This window comes from Cydia fagiglandana, chromosome 7 (assembly GCF_963556715.1).
Source record: "Cydia fagiglandana chromosome 7, ilCydFagi1.1, whole genome shotgun sequence".
Taxonomy (NCBI): domain Eukaryota; kingdom Metazoa; phylum Arthropoda; class Insecta; order Lepidoptera; family Tortricidae; genus Cydia; species Cydia fagiglandana.
Window position 1 is genome coordinate 3,966,400 of NC_085938.1, and position 24,254 is coordinate 3,990,653.

Genomic DNA, 24,254 nt, shown 5'->3' on the forward strand with positions numbered 1-24,254 from the left:
TAAGTAGCCGAAAACACCTCGCGTGATTTCTGCATAACCCCCAAGTGTAAAAATATAGGTGCACTCATCATACTCAAAAATATCACATAAAAAGGTATCACATAAAACACTATTTTGAAAGTACAGTAATTTTACGAATATATTGTAACTAAGCAAATAAATATAGAATTTTACTAATAATTATATCTTCAAATTTTTACTATTACGTTTACAAATTCCACGACTAATGCTCTAATTTCCTAGGATAGCGGTGCCGTCATATAGCGGCAGTCTCCATACAAATACTACGACATCCATATTTAGCCGTATTATTTACAATAGTATGGAGACGGCCGCTATATGACGGCACCTCTATCCTAGGAAACTAGAGCATAAGGGCCGGTTGAACCAAACACAGTTGACGGACTGACGTACGACTATGTTAGCATTGAAATATGAGATTTTTCATACATTTATATTTAGCGAACTCTGACAGACGGTTTGGTACAACCGACCCTGATCAGGCGTGGCCCACTCCGCGATTTCGTGGCTTTGCTACAGGTAGCTAAAAGTGCATCCGTTCCGCCCTAATTTTGGGGAGGCCATAAGCCGCGCGTGGCGCTGTCGCCACCTAGCGGCCATATCTGTGCTGATCGTAACAGACGCGTTTTGTTAGAGAGTGAGTCTTCTGTACCTAGTACTATTATTTATTCTGTGCCCTGACATATAAAAAATATAGTAAACCCAGACGCAAATGATTATATCATGGATTGCAATCTAAGTTCGTTTGTCTAATAAATAAATAGTTAGTACTAAAATATTTTCTAACACTTGGTCGATAAATATAGAACTTCCAATTTTATTTAAATATACATAGCTGCCTGACGATCATACAAGACATAAAAACTACAGACTTGTGATTTGAATACAAAATTTTAAATAGCTCATTAGCATAGTTCAATTTTAATGGCTAAGGGCAATTTGTACCAAACCACTAACTCGGGGTTAACCGGTTAAACCTGGTGTTACCAGTACAATTTGACACTAGGTTAAAAGTTTAACCGGTTAACCCCGGATTAGTGGTTTGGTGCAAGTGGCGCCTAATGTATAAATATAATTTGCATTGGTCTTCCTCGTGTTCATGATTTCGAAAAAAAAACCGGCCAAGGCGAGTCAGACTAACGAAGGGTACCATCACGCAACGGCAAAAAAATCACGTCGTCGACGTCGACTCCATTCTGCGTGTCGGGTGAGGCCCGACCGGCCCGCTGTCGGGTTACGAGTACTGGCCGGGTGTGTATCAGGATGTATTTACGTGTTTGTTTACGTGCGTTTATTTAATTCTTGCCATTTTTATATATTGTGACCTTTTTTGCCACTTGTGTGTTATTTCTACTTAGGATCGCAAGCCCTTTTCATCCTTATTGGAGAAAAAAACTTTCCTAAAATGTAAGTGTCCTAAAGTAGGTATATGGGGAAATGGTAACACAATAGGAAAAAAACTCTGGGACATTTTTTTATCCCATTGGGATCGAAAGACCTCGCGATGCTGAATAGAAATAACACAAAAGTGGCAAAAAAGGTCACAATATATAAACATGGCAAAAATAAAAGAAACGCGCATCTATGGTTTTACTGGTCATACGTCTAAAACTGGCTATAGCTTTTCACATTTCCCGTTGAGTCCGTTCTGCGCGTCGGGCGGGACCCGGCCGGCGCGCTCCCGGGCGCCGTCGCCGAGCTGCCAGGCGGGCCGGTAGCCCGAGTCCACGGCCAGCGCCGGGTTCGGCCACGTGTTCAGTGTGCTGCCTATTGATGTGTATCTGTGTATTAAAGTTTAAAAAGTTATACAACTGAAATAAGTTTTTTGTCAAATTAATAATGGCATACGTTGGATTGTTTGAAAATTTGGTTTCAAACGCATGCTTCACAAGCAAGTTAAGTTTACTGAATTACTTTCTTCTCACTGTATCCACGTTCGTTGCCCTATGGCTGACTGGTAGAGAATACCTTAAGCCAGCATTTCCCAAACTATGGGTCGCGAGCAAATACTGAGTGGGCCCTACAACTACTAGGAAATCTGAGAGTTGCCAATAAGGCGGCCAAGAATTGGGCCCCAACAATGGCAGCTTTTGTTAGGTGGGTCGGAGCTCAGTTAACTTTGGGAACCACTGTCTTAAGCCATTCCGCCATTTAGTCCGCCATTTGTACATAATTACACAGGCATAACGAACTAATTTCCAATTAGTTCGTTTTGGTTTTTATTATTCGTTACGGTAAAGGACATTTGCTTTGGTTCTTAATTAAAATTTTACTTAAAATTAGTTTAGCTACAGTTTATCGAGTTTTATAATTTGATTAGTTTCTAAATTATAATAATATACATTTTATTACGCTGTATTCCACAAAAATATTATATGAGTAGTACGCACGACGTACGACGCAAACTCAAAGACAAAGTTTCCGCCGTAACAAAATAACTTAGCATCTATAGTCTGAATCTTTAGGTATTTAAATAAAAGTAAACAAAATCTACCCCCAAATGGCGTCTTAAGCCAGTTGAGGGTAGATGACAACATTACATGATCAAATAATGTAGGTTAAAGTCAGGTTGTTCAGTGACAGATCCAGGTGGTTTTGTATTTGGTTGGTTAACCAATAAGGGCCACTTGCACAACCTCACTAACCCAGGCTCAGCCGGTTAAACCTGGAATTAACATGGTTACCAGTCAAATTTGACACGGTTTAACTGGTTAACCCCAGGTTAGTGGGATGGTGCAAGTGGGCCTAAGTGTTGTAACTACCCCAAAATGTACAAATTATTTGTTTACTTTTATTTATATACCTAAAGATAAACTGGACCCGGGTATGTCCTTAAACCATGTCCAAGACCACCGGTGGACGGGCAGCAACGTCCCTCAAATTCGGTTTAGGTACTCGACTGCGATCGCCAACCCGCCTGTCAAGCGTGGCGATTCTGGCATTCACCCCCCAAAAAAGGGGGAGGCCTATGTTCAGCAGTGGACGTCTTATGGCTGAGATGATGATGATGATGAAACTGTAAAAAGTCATCGGACCGAACTTACCCCCGATCGTAGAGGCTGCAGTACGGGACCTGTCGCGCCAGGATGTAGCTCCATATCTGGTGGTACGACCAGTTCAGCAGGGGAGACACGCGCATTATTTGCGGCCAGTCTGCATCAGTTTTCTGCAATACAAACTAAATTGTACCATCGTCCACACGGTTAACTCATAATTGGTAAACCTTATTATATCGACTTAAGGTCCAGCGATTTATTTATTTATTAATAAATAAAATAAATAAATCGATCGATGGTCAGTCAAATACAGTACCTAAAAAAAATAAACGTAAACGTCTATCTTGCCATACAACTTTTGTGTGCCGCGACTTGGTGGAGGTGCTGAGATCAAAAATGTGTTACGTCGAAATAGGTTTAGTGAAAGCTTTATAAAGGGCAAGTCAATAGGGAATATTCCGCGAAACTCTGCATAATGGCTCCTCTACACGATGGGCCAACGCCGGCCACTCCAAAGGACGCAACCATGCGGTAGAATGAAATAGCAACATCACTTGCTTCCGCATAAATGCGTCCCTTGGAGTGGCCGGCGTTGGCCCATCGTATAGAGGAGCCATAAGGGACGCTACTACCACAATCCATCACAAATTGGGGGTCTACCGCGAAATAAGAAAATCTAAACTTCGTTATCTAACCTCTCTATCACTCTTGCATATTCGAGCGGTAAAGAAGCAGCATTAAGATGAACAACTGTTGGTGTTTGTACTAGAGATGCAACGGATAGTTGTTTGGCCGGATACCGGATATTCGGCCTGACCATCGGCCGATTATCCGGTATATTCGGCCAGCGGAATCATACCTACATTCGGTTTTTCAGGTGTGCATTCTGAAGGTTTGACCTGTTTCCTAGTGAACGTACGTGCAAACACATTTTTAGGTTAGAAATGAGTGCGCGTGCAAGTCAGTGAAATGTTTAAATTGTTTTAAAATAATAAACAAGTACGATTATGACCGTGTCTGTTTCTAAAATCCAATTTGTTTACTCCAAAATCAGGCATTGTTACTATCCGGTATCCGGCCGGATAGTCGGTCACTATCCGGTATCCGGCCGGATAGTAAAATAATGGCCGATTAGGCCGGATACCGGATAGTAACCGAATATCCGGTGCATCTCTAGTTTGTACTAGTAAATATAGTAAATGAATTACCTGCATAAATTGCAAATCTTGACTATACGGGTCGGTCCGCCTCGTGCCCATAAGACACGCTTTTAGCCTGCTGTCTCCGTCCATTATCCTTTGCAAGGTGCTCTTCAACTCGCCCTCCGTCACTTCCAGCGTGATCCCGTAGTGGAGCTCCACTTGCTTCACAAATTCTTCTAGTTCTCTAAATGGACTGGAAAGCAAACGCAGATTGTTAATACGAGTAAATAAATAAATACTCAATAGTGACCTCACGTAAGATATTTTATAATTATACTTTGAAATCGAGAGTTAAAATTTATATAGAAATTAAAAGTGTGTGTTTCGGAGGTTCCGGGGCAAACTGCCGAATCCGACACAAGAGCAGCCGATGCAACGGAGCCACGCCGTTTTGCGACTAAATAGTGTTTAGTTTTAAGTTTATAAAATACATTGTATGTTAGTCTGTAAGGTATTATATATGTACTATGGGCCTTGCTGCCTGAATTAAATTTCTAAAGAAATAAATCAAGCGACAAAATAAAAATACTTTCCACGGGTGAGAAAAAGCACACATAACAAAATATAATTTCGTTGCCCAATTTGTAGTAATTTTATTAAAAATATTAAATATAACATAATAGTGTAACACTCTTACGGTAGATGTCGCTAAGGGTCCCCTTGACCTATAATATGGTGGAAAGATTTGCTGGCTATGGATGAGGTGAGGTGGCTCAGATGGCAGAGCGCTGGGGTATCGATCCAGAGGCCGTGAGTTCAAGACTCACCCAAGACAGTAATTTTTCCACTTTTAAATTTATTCTAAGCTTAATATTAAATATGTTAAAAAACCGGGCAAGTGCGAGTCGGACTCGCGCACGAAGGGTTCCGTACCATAATGCAAAAAAAAAAAAGCAAAAATAAAACGGTCACCCATCCAAGTACTGACCACTCCCGACGTTGCTTAACTTTGGTCAAAAATCACGTTTGTCGTATGGGAGCCCCATTTAAATCTTTATTTTATTCTGTTTTTAGTATTTGTTGTTATAGCGGCAACAGAAATACATCATCTGTGAAAATTTCAACTGTCTAGCTATCACGGTTCGTGAGATACAGCCTGGTGACAGACGGACGGACGGACGGACGGACGGACAGCGAAGTCTTAGTAATAGGGTCCCGTTTTACCCTTTGGGTACGGAACCCTAAAAACATACTCTATGTCAAAATTATTCTACACGCGCTAACTTTTTTTTATCTAAACAACTTAATCGAGTGTACCTAATTGAATTGAACACACGCACATTCTCTGCATTTACGTTTATATGTTACCTATTAATAAATTATGTAGGTACTTAAATTGTATTAAACCCTTAGAGCATTTAGTAAATGGAGACGCCTTGTCTGTCATTTTCTATACAAAATAGTCTGCCGATTTTTGCTGGGGAGGGGCACGTCAAACGCATGACTATTGGTATAGTGTGTAGCTTTCAAATAGAGCTCGACGGTTAATCCTATGGTCTATTGTTAAGTAAAACCGCATGTGCTACTTACCTGCAATTATTTTATTTGGCAGCTGAGCGCGGGTTAGTCCAACGCTCAAAAAACCAGTGTAGGTGCGCTCTCCGATAACGCGCCTTTGTTACGCATCTCGATGACACATTTTAGACTCGTTCTGTAGCGTTCGACTCGCCGACACTCAATAACCGAAGTACGTATTTTTTATGCAGGTGGTTGTGGCACGTGGCACTAGCGGTTTTACTTAACAATAGACAATAGGATATGCCGTCGAGCTCTATTTGAAAGCTACACACTATACGTAACGTACAAATAGCCATATCAGATAAACGTCAGTCCATGTTTGCACAATTGTGCATGGTTTTCGGCAGAGGGGTAAGCTCTTAAAGGCGACACCTGTTATTAAATGCTTTAAGATAAAAATCTTATTAGTCATTGTCACAAAATAAACAATAGTACCTACTGGCTATCTGAGGATCTTTATGTAATCCCATACATAAGGCGGTTTCTGAGCGGTCAACTTTCTTCTTAACCTCTAGCAGCCCATACGTCAACTTTGCCAAGCAAAATGAAATTTGTTTTTTTGTCAACACAAAGTTCAAATTAGAATGGAACAGGAGACCTTTTTATAGGTCTCTGGGCGGCTAGAGGTTAAAGCGTGTAAGAATTTGCGATAAAATTACCTGTTAGTCCTTATGTATAGCACCTTAAGGTTCTTTATCACAGATTTGTCTTTGTATATGTCGATCAGCACATTGAGGGCTATGTCCAAGAGCACGGTGCAGTCCTTGCCGCCGTTGAACGACAGGAATACTTCGTCGGTTTTGTATTGCTTGAAGCATTTTCGTAGTACCTGAGGATATACGTAACGTCACAATAATAACAATATGGCGGACTAACTACAAATATGTATATTATTTAAGTAGGTACTTTTCGAATGGGGTATCAAAATAAAGAGCTTACAAGTTTAAGCCTTATTTTGGTGGAGAGAGAATATCACATTTCAGTGCAGCAGTCGTATTTTTAACCCTTTGACTGCCAGTCAACTTACGCGCGGCCGTCAACTTACATACAGCCCAATATCACAGAAGAACTAATAGTACTAGCGTACAGAAAGGACACTTCCTACAAACCCGAAGTATGACAGCGATTCAGGGTCGAATCATGCTATCCCTTTCTAATATATAGCACTATACCTTTCCGCTATTTAGGGTTGTCAAAATTCAAGTGATTATCTTATCTGTGGTCGTGCACGCACAAGGAAGTCAAGTGGTGCCAACCCTAATAATTGCTCGGAGCAATGCTGAGCCGAACGCAGCCGAGTTCGACCGAAGTCAGGAGTGTCTCCCCACTGCCAATATCAACCTTAGTGTATTCCGACAAGGTTCAAGATTACAAATCACGCACGATAAAACCGTGGCGTTAAAAGGGTTTGGTTTATTAATAGTTCTTAATTGTAGGTATTTATGGTCAATAAACTAGACTACGATAAATAACAAGCAGATTTCCGGCTTAAAGATTAAAGATAGTTACGAACCTATGCGATAAACCGATAAAATAAATATATAATTAGCAAGTAACAAATCCTTGCTTGACCTTCGTAACGATGGTATTTATCAGTGGCGGATTTCCCATAAGGCACAGTAGGCCCGGGCCTAGGGCGGCGAGATATTAGGGGCGGCAAATTGTGGCAAAAAATTCGCTGATGATAACAAAAAATGACTCAAAATTTATCAGGCCTGGCAACGAATTCTCAAAAAAGGTACCTATAGAGGGAAATGCTTGAAACACAATTTTTGACTTTGTACCTAACTTTATTTGGACTATCTAGGAGGGGAACATATCAAAAGTCCCCGCGCGGTCGTAACCCTTGAGCCGGGGGAAGAGACAGGTTTGAAGGTCACATTTTTCGGTTTTTCGCTATTATATCTCAGAAACTATAACTACTTTTGATATGTTCACCTCCTAACGAGTCCATAAAAGTTACTAAGTAAAAAATGTGTCCCAATCCCAAGCATTTCCCTCTATAATATATCTTTTCGTTGCCTGATCTAAATGTAGTCAATATGATGGGTGCTGATGCTGAGAAAGGGGCGGCTACAAGGCTTGGGGCCTAGGGCGGCAAAGACTGCAAATCCGCCACTGGTATTTATTAAATATACTATTGAATTGTTTCATTATCGTTTTCTTGGATAGGAACCCCTGTCTGGGTATAGGCCTCAGTACCAGTAGTACAATAGTAGCTGTAAATGTTGCTCTCAAAAGGGGCCCACAGATTACCAGTTCGCCGGACGATATCAGCCTGTCAGTTAATCGCAAAAGGTAAGTTCCGTACAACTGACAGGCTGATATCGTCCGGCGAACTGGTAATCTGTGGGCCCCTCATAGACTAGGAATCCTCTAGACCGAGTTTAGAGCAATTATTTCATGCAACCGATGATGCCAAAAATGCGGGGGTGCGCGGGACGAGGTTAGCGAAGTCCCGTGGCGTGATTGGTCCGTTCAAAGACACGGACGTTACACAAAGACACTTTCGACTCGAACATGGAGTAAAATTACCGTATGCGTGGCAGAGCGCGACTATGCTCGGTCTGGAGGATGTTTTGTCTGTGGGGCCCTTTTACTGTAATACTAACCTGTTCAGACTCCTCCAAGGCCTCTGTAAAGTCCGGGAGCACCACACACACGTCCTCGCCATTCTGCGGCATCTCGCACACTACGCTGAAAATATACACCATACTGCTGAATAAACCTATATTTATATACAACTATACATCATTTTCTGCCAGTCAATTTGAACCTTAAGTAAAAAAGAGAAAGTCTAATTTCCATTGGGGAACGTTATAACTGTTAGAATGTCACTAAAGTTATAGCTTACATTACATTAAATAGAATTTAGATTTACCTAATCATCAGCCGGCCTAGCCCAAAGTTGACAATCGCTATCGCTTCGACAACGAAACGCTTTGTCTCTCTATCACTCTTCCTTATAAGTGCGACAGAGACAATTGCGTTTCGATCGCTACGGAGCGTTAGCGATTGGCAGGTTAGCTACGCAGCGTGTACAGTCAGCAGCAGAAGTTGCTAAGCGGCCGAGCTGTTCATAATTACCTTGACACGCTCTTATTCTCTTAACAATAAAGTCGCGTCAAGATCATTTTGAACACCTGGCCCGCTTAGCAACTTCTGCTGCTGACTGTACTACTTACTATTTAAAAGTATAAATTAATAAGGTATACCTGTATCCTGAGTGTAGGTATTTCCACATGCTTTGTTGGTAATGTTTAAACAGCTGATAAGTACGTTAATTACAATTAATATTTAAATGAACTTGGCAAACAAAAAGACTGAAGGTTCTTTGAAAGTACTCAAATTGTAGAAAATTATAATCTGGATTAATTTTCTTAGAAAACTAATTATTTGCTCAAATAGATAATAGATTGATGCGTTTATTTTCTTTATTTATCTTTCTTCTTAGGCTAGGTCATTTATAATATGAATATAAAAGTAAAATGTAAAAACACTTACAAAACAATAAAAAATACATATAAACACATTATAAAAAACCTAACCTAGGGTGCCGCCGGCAGCGGGGCAGGGCCCAAGCTGCCGGTGGTCAGGGCCGCAGAGTGAGGAACAGTGATGCGTTTATTATTATTACATGTAGTAATTATTACTACCTACTCTTTAAATTTTTTAATCTACTACCTGAAATATGTGTCATATGTATGAAAGAAAAGATGCCAATTACCAAAGCCTCTAGATTAAGATGCTGGTTCAATTCCAGCCCTGGTCGCATTAAGAATTTATTTTTCTTTAAGCTGGATCTTTTACTGAGGTGTGCCAATAAAGAGTATTCTATTCTATTTATTTAAAATATGATTTTTCGCTACTTTAATACCCACTTTCAATTCCACAATATTCTTTCCTCATAAATTATCTCAAATCCATACAAATCGCCTCAGATGCTGATAAATATTCTTATTTATCATACATTGTTATTGTAATATATGATGATCAAATAAAACACTCATTGTAATAAAACATTTATTCAAATACTCTTGTGTTAACAGGAGGTATAATAATTCAATAAACGGATTTCTTGAAAACATGATAAATTCTACACTTTAAAGTCCATGAACACAAGTGTATTTAAATGCACTATTCATTTTCTAGACAAAGTTTTTTCTTAGGTGGTTCACTGTCACTGTTTCTAACACTAAATAGAACTTTCTTACTGAGTCGGAAAGTGACTCTTATCATTTCCTTCTTTGGTGATACATTCCTTACATCATAAATATCTATTATGTCATCTGATATGTCACAACCTATGTTCTCAATGACCATAGTCTTTGCTGCCAAAACAGCATCGCCTGGGGCAAAACAGTACACATAAACAATTATTTCAAAGTCCAATTTTTCATCAAGACTTTGATCTTCAATTAAACCATTGAAGTATTTCAAAAACTCAACAGCTATGGCTGGCAAATTCATTGTTATATGTAACTTTGCTCCCTTTTCTAACTTTTCCTTACCTAAACAGTAATCTGTAATGTATTCTTTGAAATTATTCAAAATAAAATCCTTCCCATCCAGATTATATGACTTGAATAGACTCATATTAAGTTTATTTAAGTTGGCATTATGGTTTAACCATTTAAAGGAATCGGGATTCAAATCATTAGCAAACACTTTGCATTTTTTTTTCACTGCTGGTATGGCAAATGGGCCTACGCCACAGAATACGTCAAACAACACATCTCCAGGCTTTAAAAAACTTAGGATCCTCTCATGTTCTTGTCCAAGACGAGAGTTCCAGTAGACTTCGGAGAAATTAAACATAAAGTTACACTGGTTTTCTTTAACGGTCACAATAAAATCTTCTTCCCCAGCAATGACTTCCATACTGAAGTTACGGTAGGTGTTGTCAATGATGCTGCTCTTATTCACCACAGTGCGGCAACTCTTAATCTTGTCTACAAGCACTTGTCCTATAAGCGTCCGGTACTCCAATAGATGATCCTTCAAATTTAGATGAATGATGTGCCCAACTTGAGTGAAACCGCTGACTATATCTTCATTTTCTGGCAACACTGCCTTGAAGATTGTCCCATACGACCAGTTTTCATACGATAACTGAATATCTTTCAACTCAAAGTTATTTTCAGTGACTCCAACGTGTAACAGTCCCTGGCGATGATTTTCAGAGATGTCAGTATACATACTGATTTTGTCAGGATTAAAAAAGATGCATTTAAGCTTATTATCACTGTCATTCTGAACAGGTTTAAAGTTTTCTAATTTGAGGAAGTAATCCTTGCAATTTGGTGTTATTTTTGACAACTTTTCTGCCGGAACTTTCAACACGGGCGTTTGGATTTTGCGAATGAATTTTTCACGTTCTAATATTTTCATACCCCGGACGCCAAGCGGGGTCAATATTGTTGACGCGGTGGACATTGTTCGATAAAATACTACTAAAAGAGTGTGAGCAAAAGTCATGCCATTCGAAATCAAAACGAAGACAACTTCATACTAACCTATATGTTTGAGGTCAGAGTGCATTTGTTCCAAACTTCAGTCAATGGCAGGTTATACGTTTTTATAACACTTTTCTGTTATAAATGATTGCTGGTAAATAAATCCACCGTGGAATTTGTAGACTAAAGAGAAAGTTTCAATTTCTATCATGCAAAATATGTCTTGTCAATTTGACTTTGACTTTTGTTTTTGGCACGTTGATCTTACGTTTCGTTACACGTGCACGGTATAAACATGGTATTTAATGCTGGGGTGGCTAAGGGCTACGGTGGGCTACTCTACGGGTCCAGCGCATCGCAGGTACGACTTGAGTACGTAACTTAAATTTTCTTTTTGAATGATATTCATAAATAAACCTAACACCTAAGTGAACCTAGAACCTAAGCTCTCAGACCTTGAATTTAGTTCAAGTAATTATCACTAGATGTCGTAGAGTACCTATTTTTATTAGTGTAAATCTTCTTGCCTCCAAAAAATTAATCGTTTAGTCATTAAATTCATAATCCAAAATTCTGTATCGCTCACTTTGAAAATGTTCAACCCCAAGGCGAGTCCCTGCTACAAAATAACCAGTACAAGAGCGATCTCCGATTACGCATAGTTCCTACGGATCTTGAGGTCACATTACACTGGACATCAATATTTTTTTATTTTTTGTACAATTGATAGTAAAGTAAGTGTATAAAATACTTACCACTTTGAAATTGGACTGATCGGAGCAGCACCACAAGTTTCACTGTGAGGCCCTTGTAGCGTAAATAATGTACCTAATGTTAGCAATTTCATCGTTGCGCTTCGACGAATACAGAGAGGCCTTCAAATTAGCTAAATTGACTGTTGCAATTGCTTACCTTCGGCGTCCTACAGTACTAAAATATAGGTATGAATAGCAATACATTTTTCGAGTTTTAAAGTTTAAATAACACTTGCATAGACTGGGCAATCAAAATCGCCGCCAACTTAGCTTAATAGCTTGGTCTAACTCTAGGTATTATACAATAGTAATGCCTTACTATTACTAGTGCGCGAGGCGCGACACTATAATTTCATATTTTTTTACAGAATTATAATTTATAATTAAGGAGCCCGATTCAGATATTTCAGATAGATTAGATTAGCTTAGCACCTCTGCACACAAATATGTAGGTATGCAAGGGTGTCAAAGCTAATAGCAGCTGACTGTACATCTGCGGGGAATAATTTAGCCATTTTAGCCAAACGCTCGAGTGTTGAGAACTTTGACAAACTCCCGTAAAACACCGAACCATTATTTTCACTTTGCCGCCGAGAACTTTCAACTCTGCCCCTGAGTGCAATACAAATATTTAGGATAGTACTAGATTTACAGGATTACAATTACAACTTTAACTACGGGGTAACCATGACTTAGGGATATTTTATTATGTTTTTAATTTATATACCTATAGTTTACGAATGGCCGCACTGGCCCTAGGCCGCGGAAGCGAACCTAATTCGTAAACTATTTGAAGGAGCGGCAAAGAATTGACCGATGTTATGACTGAGGGAGGGTCATTGCGTCAGTTTACCGTCCAGTGTCTGTTTCCGTCCACTTGGCGTAGTTGCTACGGAATTGCGTATAATTTGAAGATATGCCTATATATTCAAGAAATGCGTATAATTTGAATATATACCCGTATACCCTGTATATTCAAATGATACGCAAGTTACTGTAGCAACTAGGTACGCCAGTGGGCGGAAACAGGCACTGGACGATGAACCGACGAAATGACCCTATTTGGCTCGACAAAATAATAAGTGATAGCGTGACATGGAGCCACGTCATGCTACTAAATGTCATACCTACTGTGTGGCATACCACGTCAAACATCGAATAACCTCATAAATTAATTTTGATAGCGCTTTATTTAATACAATAGTCACACAAAAACTATATTATGAAAACGCAACATCATTTACACAGCGCGTAATTTTCATGTGCATGTTGACATTAACAATCGGCTGAACATTGAATTGTTTTTAAAAATATATTTTCACGCGAGTGTAAATAATGGACTTTCAGCTCTGAATAGGGTTGCCATAATATACCTATGGGCTATGTGTATATGAAAAATCCTGAATGACGTCCGGAAAATGAATTAATATGTACTTAAATTATTGTTTCCCTGAGTTTTAAATATCTTCTGACTGACCTTAAAAAAGGATCTACTAAACTCGTCGAGATCTTTATTTTAATTATCTTGTTATAAATTCCTGTGTGCTGCTCTGCAGCGGCGCCACCATAATGAATACCAACAAATTATATGGTGAAATGATGTACCTAAAAGGTACATCATGTACATATAATGTTTATGGCTGTACCTGTGATACGAAACGAAATAATCGGCATTGAAAGTGGCGCCGCTGGGGAGTATGCTCCCCAGCGGCGCCACACAGTACTCATAGATAGAAATGATATTAGCTATTTTTTTCTTATGTAAATTGATGTACTAATGCTGTTTATTACGTACCTATTGAAAAAAAGAATTATTTTGCATTGATTAGTATACGGCGAGATCGTCATCCGTCGGTGTTTGACATCACTACGATGACCGACAATGACACATCACTAGAGGTGGTCGTCCATCTTAGATTGGTTTTACGCGAGAGCGTCCTCGCATATTATTTTCAGATCTATACTCTCATATTGTGATTCCCTAATAAATCTTGTTAATAAGTGGTTGTCATGAATTTGAAGTTGTCATTGAATATTTTCCTATCGTTTTGTTTTAGCGTAATAAAGCCTAAGATTCAGGTTTATTATTTATTCTCATTAATCTCGTACCATGTCAATTTATTACGCTAAATTTCTTTTAAAACTCGTGTAAGAATCAGTAAAAATGGAAAAGTATCTTAGACCCGAAAGATTCGAAGCGGATCCGTTGGATAGCCAAAATGATTCAAAATGGCTCCATTGGAAAAAGACATTTGAAAATTTTCTTCAAGAATGCAAAGCCGAAACGGATGCGGTAAAATATAAACTGCTTATTAATCGCATAGCGCCAAATATTTACGAATATATCGCTCAAATAAGTGACTATAACAGCGCTATGTCTACGCTGGAATGTTTATTCGTCAAACCGAAGAGTGAGATATTCGCACGCCATAATCTGGCCTCCCGACGACAACAGAATGGTGAGACTGTCGACCAGTACCTTCAAGCGCTTAAACTACTCTCTAAAGATTGCTGTTTTAAAGCAGTTACCGCCGACCAATACGAAAAAGATTTTATCAGAGATTCATTTATCGCGGGTCTATCGTCTTCCGCAATTCGTCAACGATTACTTGAAAATATGACTCTATATATATGTCCATGACTCTTACGCTAGATGAAGCTCATAACCAAGCTCGTGCCTTAGAATCAGCCCAAATACAATCGCAAAGTTTCATTCCACAACAAACCGCTGCAGTCAGTCAATCCTCGCCAATTCCTGCACAATCCACGTCCGCTGCCGCAGCTACAGCTTTAACTCGCAAACCTAATACATACTTGACAAATTCTCAAAATGAAAAATGTTACTTCTGTGCAAACCCACGCCATCCTCGTCGACTGTGCCCTGCTTTTCAAGCCACCTGCCTTAAATGTGGCAAACAAGGCCACTTTGCGAAAGTATGTAGAGGGAGCGCCCTGCAAAACGCAGCTATAGTAACAAACGATGACGAACAAAGTGGAAACGAGTCTTTATTTTTGACACTAGCAGCAAGTGGGACAGAAAAATGCATCACAACTATCGAGGTAAATGGAATAACTCTCCGAGCCTTGATCGACACAGGAAGTTCAACGAGTTTCATAGACGAAGAAGTCATTAAACAATACGGTCTAACCACGAAGCCCTGGGGCCAAAGCGTATCAATGGCGACATCAGAGCACCAATCAAACGTTACGCAAGTCTATTCAGCAACGATAACCCTAGAAAATCGGACTCATTCTGGCATAATCCTTCGAGTATTGAAAAATCTGTGCTGTAATATTATATTGGGTCGTGACGTACTGAGGCAATATTCTTCAGTAGAATTTGATTTTGGCGGTCACTTACCTCCATTAAAACTGTTCGCCTTAGAAGAAGCTTATATCGACCCCGTCGATTTATTTGCCAATATGTCACCTGAATGTCACCCGGTTGCAGTGAAATCTCGCCGATTTGCGCCTCAAGATCAAAAGTTCATCGAAGATGAAATCAAGAAACTTTTAGCTGACGGTATCATTGAGGAAAGTAAGTCGCCATGGCGCGCTCAGGTCCTCCTGACAGGCGGAGCGCAACACAAAAAACGTATGTGTATAGACTACTCGCAAACAGTAAACAAGTATACTCACCTAGATGCATATCCTCTTCCTAACATCGAAGACGTTATTGCGAAGGTTTCAAACTACAAAGTATTCAGCAAAATCGACCTAAAATCAGCCTATCACTAAATTCCTATTATTCCTGAAAATAAACCATTAACAGCCTTTGAAGCAGCGGGCAATTTATATCAATTCCGCCGTATCCCGTTCGTACTAGCCCTTTTATTCCGAACGAGCCACGTCGTTCGGCTCGAGCTCGACGACCCCCTTCCCATCTGTCGGACTACGTTCAGGACTAAGGAGGGAAGAATGTCATGAATTTGAAGTTGTCATTGAATATTTTCCTATCGTTTTGTTTTAGCGTAATAAAGCCTAAGATTCAGGTTTATTATTTATTCTCATTAATCTCGTACCATGTCAGTGGTGCTCTGGTGTTTTTACTCTTACAGCTTCAGAAGTGCGATAGTGATTCCTCGCCTACTATGATATGATTTGTCGGAAAAGTCATTCCTTGTTTCATTGTTGTGAACGTTATCGTTATATAAAATAATTACTCTGATTGTAATGAGTAAACGCATCAACACCACTCATCAGTTAGGGATTAAAATATACAATGTCTTACCGTCTAAGACCTACAAGGATAAACTTACAAAACTAACCTAACTAAACGAACCTACTAAACTACTGCCGCCTATCTTTTCCTTGTGTTGTGTTTGTGTTTACTTTCAGATACCCATTGCAGTTATGTTGCAGTGTATGTGTTTACGTTGCATCATGACTGTCTAAAAAAAAAACACATATGGACAGTGTAATACAGCTCCAAGATGATGATGAATGATGATGATGGAGATTACAATATTCACAGCAGAAGGTTACAAGACATAGACTGACAGTATGGTGTAATGTATAATAAAATAAATCCTTGGGATTACAAAGTAAGAATTAAAGTTGACTCAGGTAAGCAGTCGTTGATCCAACACCTAAGAATGCTCCGGGGCCAAAGTGGTAAATATTCACTGCCTCTCTTATATGTTGTGTTATTTTTGTGATTCATGTGCTTTCAGATACATAACATAATGTGATTATATACACCTGACACATTAACACAATGCTATAATCATTTTCTAAGATTTGTATCCCGGTGTGAGAAGTAAATTCAAGTAAAAGTCATACAAAACAATTTTGGTAATATAAATTTAGCCTTGATTGATACTATGTGTATGGTGATGTTATGCTTTCACAATTAACAATAAGCGCCACTTAATACTTTCCCTTTACAGTCAAATTAAAATAGATTCCAAGTTTTCAAAAACACAAACCGATAAGGAAAGTGAATTGTTGTTTCACATATGTGTGTGTGTGTGTGCTTATTGCAACTGAAATAATGCTTTGTTAGTATGTTTTTGAGTTGTGTAATTTCCAGAAATTTGACAGCAATGATTCTTGAAGTGAATTACCATACCGTTGAAGGCACTAGAGCGGTTATCAGCTCAGACCTCTATAATGAACCCGGACATGGATAATATTTCAAAGTTAGTTGGTTATGGATGCCAGTTATATTATGTTCAAGTAATTCATTATATGCAGAAAATGTTGATAAGTGACTAATCTCTGATGCCATGGAAAATGAGGTATTTATTTGGAAAAAAAATGATTGTTCATGTTTTACATGCATACTAATGGTTAGTATGTGTTACATGGACTGTGGGTTGGTAAAATGCGCTTTGTGAATAAGCAAAAGGAATTATTGGCATCTATTTTATAGCTGGTTAGTATTGTCTGTGACAGGTTTATTCGCTCCATGTTTCCGGAGCCTCCTCGGGCTGAATATTTAAAAAGATGTTCCATATCTCATATAACCTCATACATCCTTACAATTCATATTAAGTTGGAGACAAACTGATATATATTATAAGGTAGTATCTCAGTAGAAGTGTCAAAAAAATTAACAAGGATAATTTCTGTCTGTACATAATAAATATAGATTATGAATTTATGAATAAAAGGTCTATCCAACCATTGCATACAACATATAGTGTGTTGACATGTTGTGATTGTTGTTTTGTTCATGGGGATGTTGGTTTAAGTTGAAATTGCAAATATTTTTCACAAAATGTCATGTTATAAAATTAACCAAAGACATATATTTAAACAGACTTACCAAACTAATGAAAATTTTATTGGCATGATATTGTCAAGTGTTTGAGTTATTGACAATGAAATCATTTGTGTTCTAACAGTATTTTTCAGATGCATTTCCTTATAACAAAACTTGATTGCTGGTGAAGTTTTGACCATAATTGTTTTGTTCATATGGGGATGTTGGTTTAAGTTGAAATTGCAAATATTTTTCACAAAATGTCATGTTATAAAATTAACCAAAGACATATATTTAAACAGACTTACCAAACTAATGAAAATTTTATTGGCATGATATTGTCAAGTGTTTGAGTTATTGACAATGAAATCATTTGTGTTCTAACAGTATTTTTCAGATGCATTTCCTTATAACAAAACTTGATTGCTGGTGAAGTTTTGACCATAAGGTGTAATCATATACTTGCACTGATGAATTATGATTACAGGAGATTCCAATGTTTAAATCTTGTCAAAAAAAATGGACATATTGTATCAGATATTAATTGCGCTGATTGGTAAAGCAGGTTGCTGCTAATGGTAAGCAAGGTGAATTCTTTCAGGAGTCAATATAGACTTTGACGGTCTACATGATGTACATGTCTTTTACATACAATTGCTACTGGACTCTAAACGTACCGGTCAGTTAAATGTTAAATGGATGAATATTAAACGAAGGTAAATAGCTTGGTTAAAGCTTTCTAAGTAACTATTTTAACCCGTTCACTGCTGCTGAACATTGACCGAAGGATATCATGTCATCATGAGTTACCTACACATAAAATGCACATATACAGCTGAAGAAAATCAACCATGTGTCTTGGGATTGAAAGCTTTATGGTTTAAGCATATGTGCCATTGATTCAGCTGATTGATCATTATCAATATACACTTTCATGATGGTTGAAAATACAAATTTGTGAAACCTCGGTAAGGCGAACCTGGGTAACAGAGGAACCTCGATAACATGAACTTCTGTTCAGGCTCTACTGTAGTTCAACCGTGGTATAGTAAGAGTGTTGCCTTTATTTAGGGGCACGGAAGAGGCACGCCAAGTTGCACATGATCATTTACATTGGTTGCATAGTAGCAACTGCTTATTATCTTATATTTTCCATATTAACGCCAAATGCTGCTATTTCAGGTACCGTTTTCAGATTAAGAACTGACGACAAGTATATTCTCAGATTAAGAACTGAGATATAATTTTATTAGACACTCGGATTGAGAACTGAGTTATTATTTTATTTATATTACTTACTCTCGGATTAGGAACCGAGTTGTGACTTTGTTTTATTTCAGATTTAGAACTGGGTTACTGTTGTCATATTAATGTATTTTGTTAGCGGGTTTGCCGACTAATGAAGGCAAATGCTGTTATTTGAGGTACCGTTTACAGATTAAGAACTGAGATATAATTTTATTAGACACTCGGATTGAGAACTGAGTTATTATTTTATTTATATTACTTACTCTCTGATTAGGAACCGAGTTGTGACTTTGTTTTATTTCAGATTTAGAACTGGGTTACTGTTGTCATATTAATGTATTTTGTTAGCGGGTTTGCCGACTAATGAAGGCAAATGCTGTTATTTGAGGTACCGTTTACAGATTAAGAACTGAGATATAATTTTATTAGACACTCGGATTGAGAACTGAGTTATTATTTTATTTATATTACTTACTCTCGGATTAGGAACCGAGTTGTGATTTTGTTTTATTCCAGATTTAGAACTGGGTTACTGTTATCATACTAATGTGTTTTGTTAACGGGTTTGCCGACTAAACCTAGAAAATAAACACATTGTGCTTGATTAAATATTGTAGTAACCATGGTAATGCTTGCGGTATGTTATTTATGCCACCCCACTGTTAGCCATTTTACTCTAAAGGCTGGTTCATAATTCTACCGGTTGCTTCAATGTCTGCTATAGAGCTTTAATTATTGTGTGCTCTTTAAGAAGTGCTATTACTTTTGTCTTGGCAAGGGATGCTATCCTCAAGAGGCTAGTTCCTGGCGCCGGTAATCGCAACAAAGGCTTAAAGGAGCGGTCTGTTGCTTGTCACTATCCTTAAGAGGCTAGTTTGTTCCTGGTATCTGCAGTGCAGGCCTAAAGGGGCGGACCGCTGTATGTGATATAATACTATCCTTAAGAGGCTAGTTTGTCCCTGGTATCTGCAGTGCAGGCCTAAAGGGGCGGACCACTGTATGTGATATAATACTATCCTTAAGAGGCTAGTTTGTTCCTGGTATCTGCAGTGCAGGCCTTAAGGGGCGGACCGCTGTATGTGATATAATACTATCCTTAAGAGGCTAGTTTTTTCCTGGTATCTGCAGTGCAGGCCCTAAGGGGCGGACCACTGTATGTGATATAATACTACCCTTAAGGGGTTAGTTTGTTCCTGGTATCTGCAGTGCAGGCCTAAAGGGGCGGACCACTGTATGTGATATAATACTATCCTTAAGAGGCTAGTTTGTTCCTGGTATCTGCAGTGCAGGCCTTAAGGGGCGGACCGCTGTATGTGATATAATACTATCCTTAAGAGGCGGTCCATTGTATGTGATATGAGATTATCCTTAAGAGGACCATTATTTCTACTACCGATAACTGTTTTATCTATATCGTACTATTTGTTGTTGACCTTGAGAGGTTGGCTTGAGACTTTGTTTACAAAAGGATATTTAAATGACCTTAAGACTGATGATCTCAAGGTTACCTTGAAAGGGTTGCTTGCACTAATACCTTCTAGAGATCGCTGGCGCAGTTCCGGATCCAGTAGACGTTGAGGTAGTGCCAGTTCAAGATGCCCAGTAGAACGAGTGCGTGCAATGGGCTCCGTGACAGCCTTATCGTGAAGGGCTGACTTCTACGGTCGTTGCCTCTACAATGGCAGTGATATTCTAGCCTGCATGTGGTATTTTAACACGGTAATGTTTTCTTTTTGTCCAATAATCAAATCTGTGGTTATATGCCATTAGTCACGATGCTAGAAAGCGGTGACATGAAGTACTTACTTGATTACGTCGCCATTAAGGGTGATTATGTAATTTATTAACAATGTTGCTAAAGAGTGCTCATGAGTTCTGTCCAATCATAACTGCATCTTTCTCATGTATTTACAGAAGTAGACCTTTTGACTGTGATGGTTATTACGGTATAATTTTATGGCTATCAAGCCGGACCTGTGAACAAAGGGTCTAACTGTGCCATTTGCGCATTAATATATCGTCGAAACCTTATCATGATTATTTTGAACAACATTGTGGTATGCTAATGTCAAAGCCTGTCGATGGCGCTAGGGTGAATTATAACGCCTTGTTATATTAAGGAACTGAGGCTTTTCACATGTATGTTATAGAGTTTCGTGAATAAGAGTTTGTACTGTTTACATGTGCTGTATTGGAGGGCACCTATGCACAAGCATGAGACGTGTCCCACGTTAGCCTCCCACCAGTTGAGGAGCCAACTCAACGGAGGAGCCAACTACCGCCACCTGCACCTCTAGCACATCTTGCATCCGCGACTTAGACCGCGACTCGAGTCGCCATTCCCGCGGCTGTCAAATCTGTCGATTTCCGTAGCATAACTTGTACCCGCGACTGCAACAGCCGCGTAGAGAACTCAAAGTCGCGGCGCGACTCGTCAGTGTTACCCGGCGAAATCAAAGTCTAAACAAATCGATATTTGCAAGTGGCAACACTGAATCGGAAACCAGGGATGCGCTAAATCATTCGTTCTTTGGTGGTAAAAAATCTAGTTTTTTGTCGATGGTTAAGTTTTTCCTGTCAAAGTCAAGGAACTTTCAAATTTTGTCAACATTTAATTACGGGAAAACATATGAAAAAATGTAAGTAATAGAGCCTTATATAATTAATATTGATAATATTCCTTAAAATATATATTGTTTAAAAATTTCTGTTTAATAAACCTTTTAAATAAAATAGTTTTGTAAGTAACTATAATAATGGAATTGCTATTATTGGGTTTGTTCTCATATTCCTGTTGTAAATAGTGTTTTTTTTTTTCAGAATAAGTTCAGCATTATCCTAGACACGATTGATATCCCAGCACCCAAAGGAAAATATTATTAACAGGAACGTGCCAACCCGAAGTGGAGATTCAGGAAAAGAAACACACTAGGCAAGCTTGTAGGTTTCAAACGCGGAGCTGTCCCCTTTTCTAAATTAACTAAGATGTGAGAAGCGCTTCAGCTTTAAGAACACCACCGACGAAGTTAACTATTAATAATAACCCTAATGGTTATGGCGTACCTATCTAAGCTGCCACAGTAACTCTCAAATAAGTTTCATATAGTTTTTCTTGTGCCAATAATGGACGGCATGTGTGTGTACTGTGTACCTACTGTTTATGATTTGACAAATTGATATGAGAAGCTTATTTCATAGTCCTCGATGAAGTCATGACCATATTTTATTGTCTTGTTTATAAACCAATTTTCTTTCCAGGGTGATTGTCCTACGCCGCATGTCGAAGAAAAAGGAAGAGAGAAAATACTTTTCAAGGGTAATAAAGAAGATTCTTACAATTTCTCTATAGTGGTTCTAGATGTTAATATATATTAGGTTTAATAATAAGAAGTCGAATATTGCAAGAATATATAAGGCAAAGCAATATACTATTAATTTAAATATTGTTTTTTTTCTCTCCTGTATTTTTACCTGAAAAGAAACAAAAATAAAGTAGGTAGGTAATTACCTAGAACTCCTATAAGCCATGATTAATTAGCTCCCCAAGGCCCACTTCATACCTAATGCTGACAGCAACGTATCATAGCAATGATCGTATCAGGCCCTGTCAAACATGAAGTAAAACATCTAGAACACGGGTTTGATCTAGAGGAGTTTCAATATGGTATATAGACCATATGATAACCGTACCTATGCTACCTACGCAGACTATGACATGAGCGTAATAACTCCTTCAAAATATTGTTGGTCGGCTCGGTCCAGTCACGTCACGGTATGGTGTTGGCAGGGGACGGAATGGTTTAGTGGGTGATGACTGATAATATTTCATACAAAGCATGATTTTGAGCCGGACATGATCCTGTTATAGCCACGTATTACATCATTCTGTTACAGTACGATGCAGCGGGCACAGGCCACATGTAGGTATGTTTTGTTGAAGTCGAGGAAGGTTCCAAACGGTACCTAAATAGTAAGAGATTGTTGAAATTAGACATCTAACCGTGATCCTAAATATTACTACTAAGACTATGGCTTACTTAATAAGTTGGATAGTTTGTTTTGAACATTTATACCTACCCACCTCATAGGCTTCATTTATGTACAAGCAAGCGGGCTCCGTTGTTAGGTTGATGAAAGTTTTGTGTAAGGAAGTCTAAGGATTACTTTTACAAACTTACGAACCTGAATTGAAATTTAAAAATCCTACATATGTACCTAATTACTTAATTGAGTACCTACAAACTAGCTGTTTGAAAGTAAAGTTGTAAACAGGTATCACCGTGCATAATCAATATAAGAGTGCGTAAAGCGCATTTAGTGATTGTTCCATAATTCCTTATTCCTTAGGGCAATAAGTAATTATACAAATTATATTATTACATACTATATGAAACTTGTTTTTAAGTTATAATTGTCATGAGTTTAGTTAAAAAAGTACAAGCAAACCACCCGCGAGAGCGAGTCGCGTTATAAAGTCGCGTAGACTTCGACTCGCGGATTGACATAAAGACGAGAGAATATTTTGTCTCAAAATAGGCAGTTGTGCTACGGATTTTAGTTCAAAGTCGCGATCGTTGTCATTTTCTGACAGTGACACCTGATCGCGAGTTTGTCGCGGCTCTCGCGCGTGAGTTGTGCTGCCAACACGCGACAAGCCGCCAAGTCGCGCCGATCTGTCACTTCTCACGCCTGTCGCGGCCAGTTGTGCTAGAGGTGCTGGTGTTTTTACTCTTACATTAGTGATTTTATTTACATTTTAATTCCGCGTTCCGCCTAAACGGTACGAGTTGTAAGAGAGGCGCGCGGGTGAGCGAGATGGAGATAGAAATTCTTCCCGCGGCCCGCTCCGATTTTCAATTATGAATATTTTTGTTTATGCTTTCGTTATGTTTCTGTGTCTGTCCTTCGGTATCAAAAGGAAAATTATATTAAGTACGTTGTATTTTTTTATATTTAAAAGTATATAATTAAATAACATTTTCTGTATGATAGAGTCAGACCACAGAAAGTATGCAGCGCTAAATAAAAAGTAGCTTTTAGAAATCAGTATGTGCCAACACCATAGAAAAAGGATTAAATAGTCTTGATACTTGTGAAATTTCGACCATATTTCGTCATACGTTGTATTTTTTTATAATTAAAAGTATATCTAGACACGCGGTAGCGTGTCCAGCCAAGTTCAAAGAAAAAGGAACTGGCGACGCAGCAACCGTGTGTAATATTACACGAACCATTTCGAGCTACTTTTAACCCCTTCACAACTTGAAACCTACTTTACCTACACAAATGAAATTTGGCACATGTATTCAAACCCCTTAGCTTGTCCAAAATACAAAATTTTATAAACATAG

General features: G+C 38.6%; 2 protein-coding genes and 1 long non-coding RNA gene across 4 annotated transcripts; 1 reads left to right on the forward strand and 2 right to left on the reverse strand.

Moving 5' to 3' along the window:
- Window positions 1-439: 439 nt before the first annotated feature.
- LOC134665696 (FAD synthase-like) lies at window positions 440-11,967 on the reverse strand. 2 transcript variants are annotated; one of them, XM_063522652.1, is made up of 6 exons: window positions 11,949-11,967; window positions 8,350-8,434; window positions 6,397-6,566; window positions 4,226-4,412; window positions 3,066-3,187; window positions 440-1,802 (listed from the first exon to the last, which is right to left on the reverse strand). In XM_063522652.1, the coding sequence occupies exons 2-6, from the start codon at window positions 8,419-8,421 to the stop codon at window positions 1,637-1,639; spliced, it is 717 nt and encodes a 238-aa protein (XP_063378722.1). In that variant the 5' UTR covers window positions 8,422-8,434; window positions 11,949-11,967; the 3' UTR covers window positions 440-1,636. The 2 variants fall into 2 exon arrangements, with proteins under 2 accessions (XP_063378722.1, XP_063378721.1); XM_063522651.1 differs by lacking the exon at window positions 11,949-11,967 and adding an exon at window positions 11,254-11,419 and having other exon boundaries at window positions 441-1,802.
- Window positions 9,767-11,260, reverse strand: LOC134665695 (tRNA (guanine(37)-N1)-methyltransferase). The gene has a single exon (XM_063522650.1). The coding sequence runs from the start codon at window positions 11,213-11,215 to the stop codon at window positions 9,875-9,877; it is 1,341 nt and encodes a 446-aa protein (XP_063378720.1). The 5' UTR covers window positions 11,216-11,260; the 3' UTR covers window positions 9,767-9,874.
- Window positions 11,968-21,183: 9,216 nt separating the features above from the next.
- On the forward strand, window positions 21,184-22,346 carry LOC134666281 (uncharacterized). The gene is made up of 2 exons (XR_010098467.1): window positions 21,184-21,542; window positions 21,724-22,346. It is a non-coding gene; the product is annotated as an uncharacterized LOC134666281 (long non-coding RNA).
- Window positions 22,347-24,254: the final 1,908 nt, after the last annotated feature.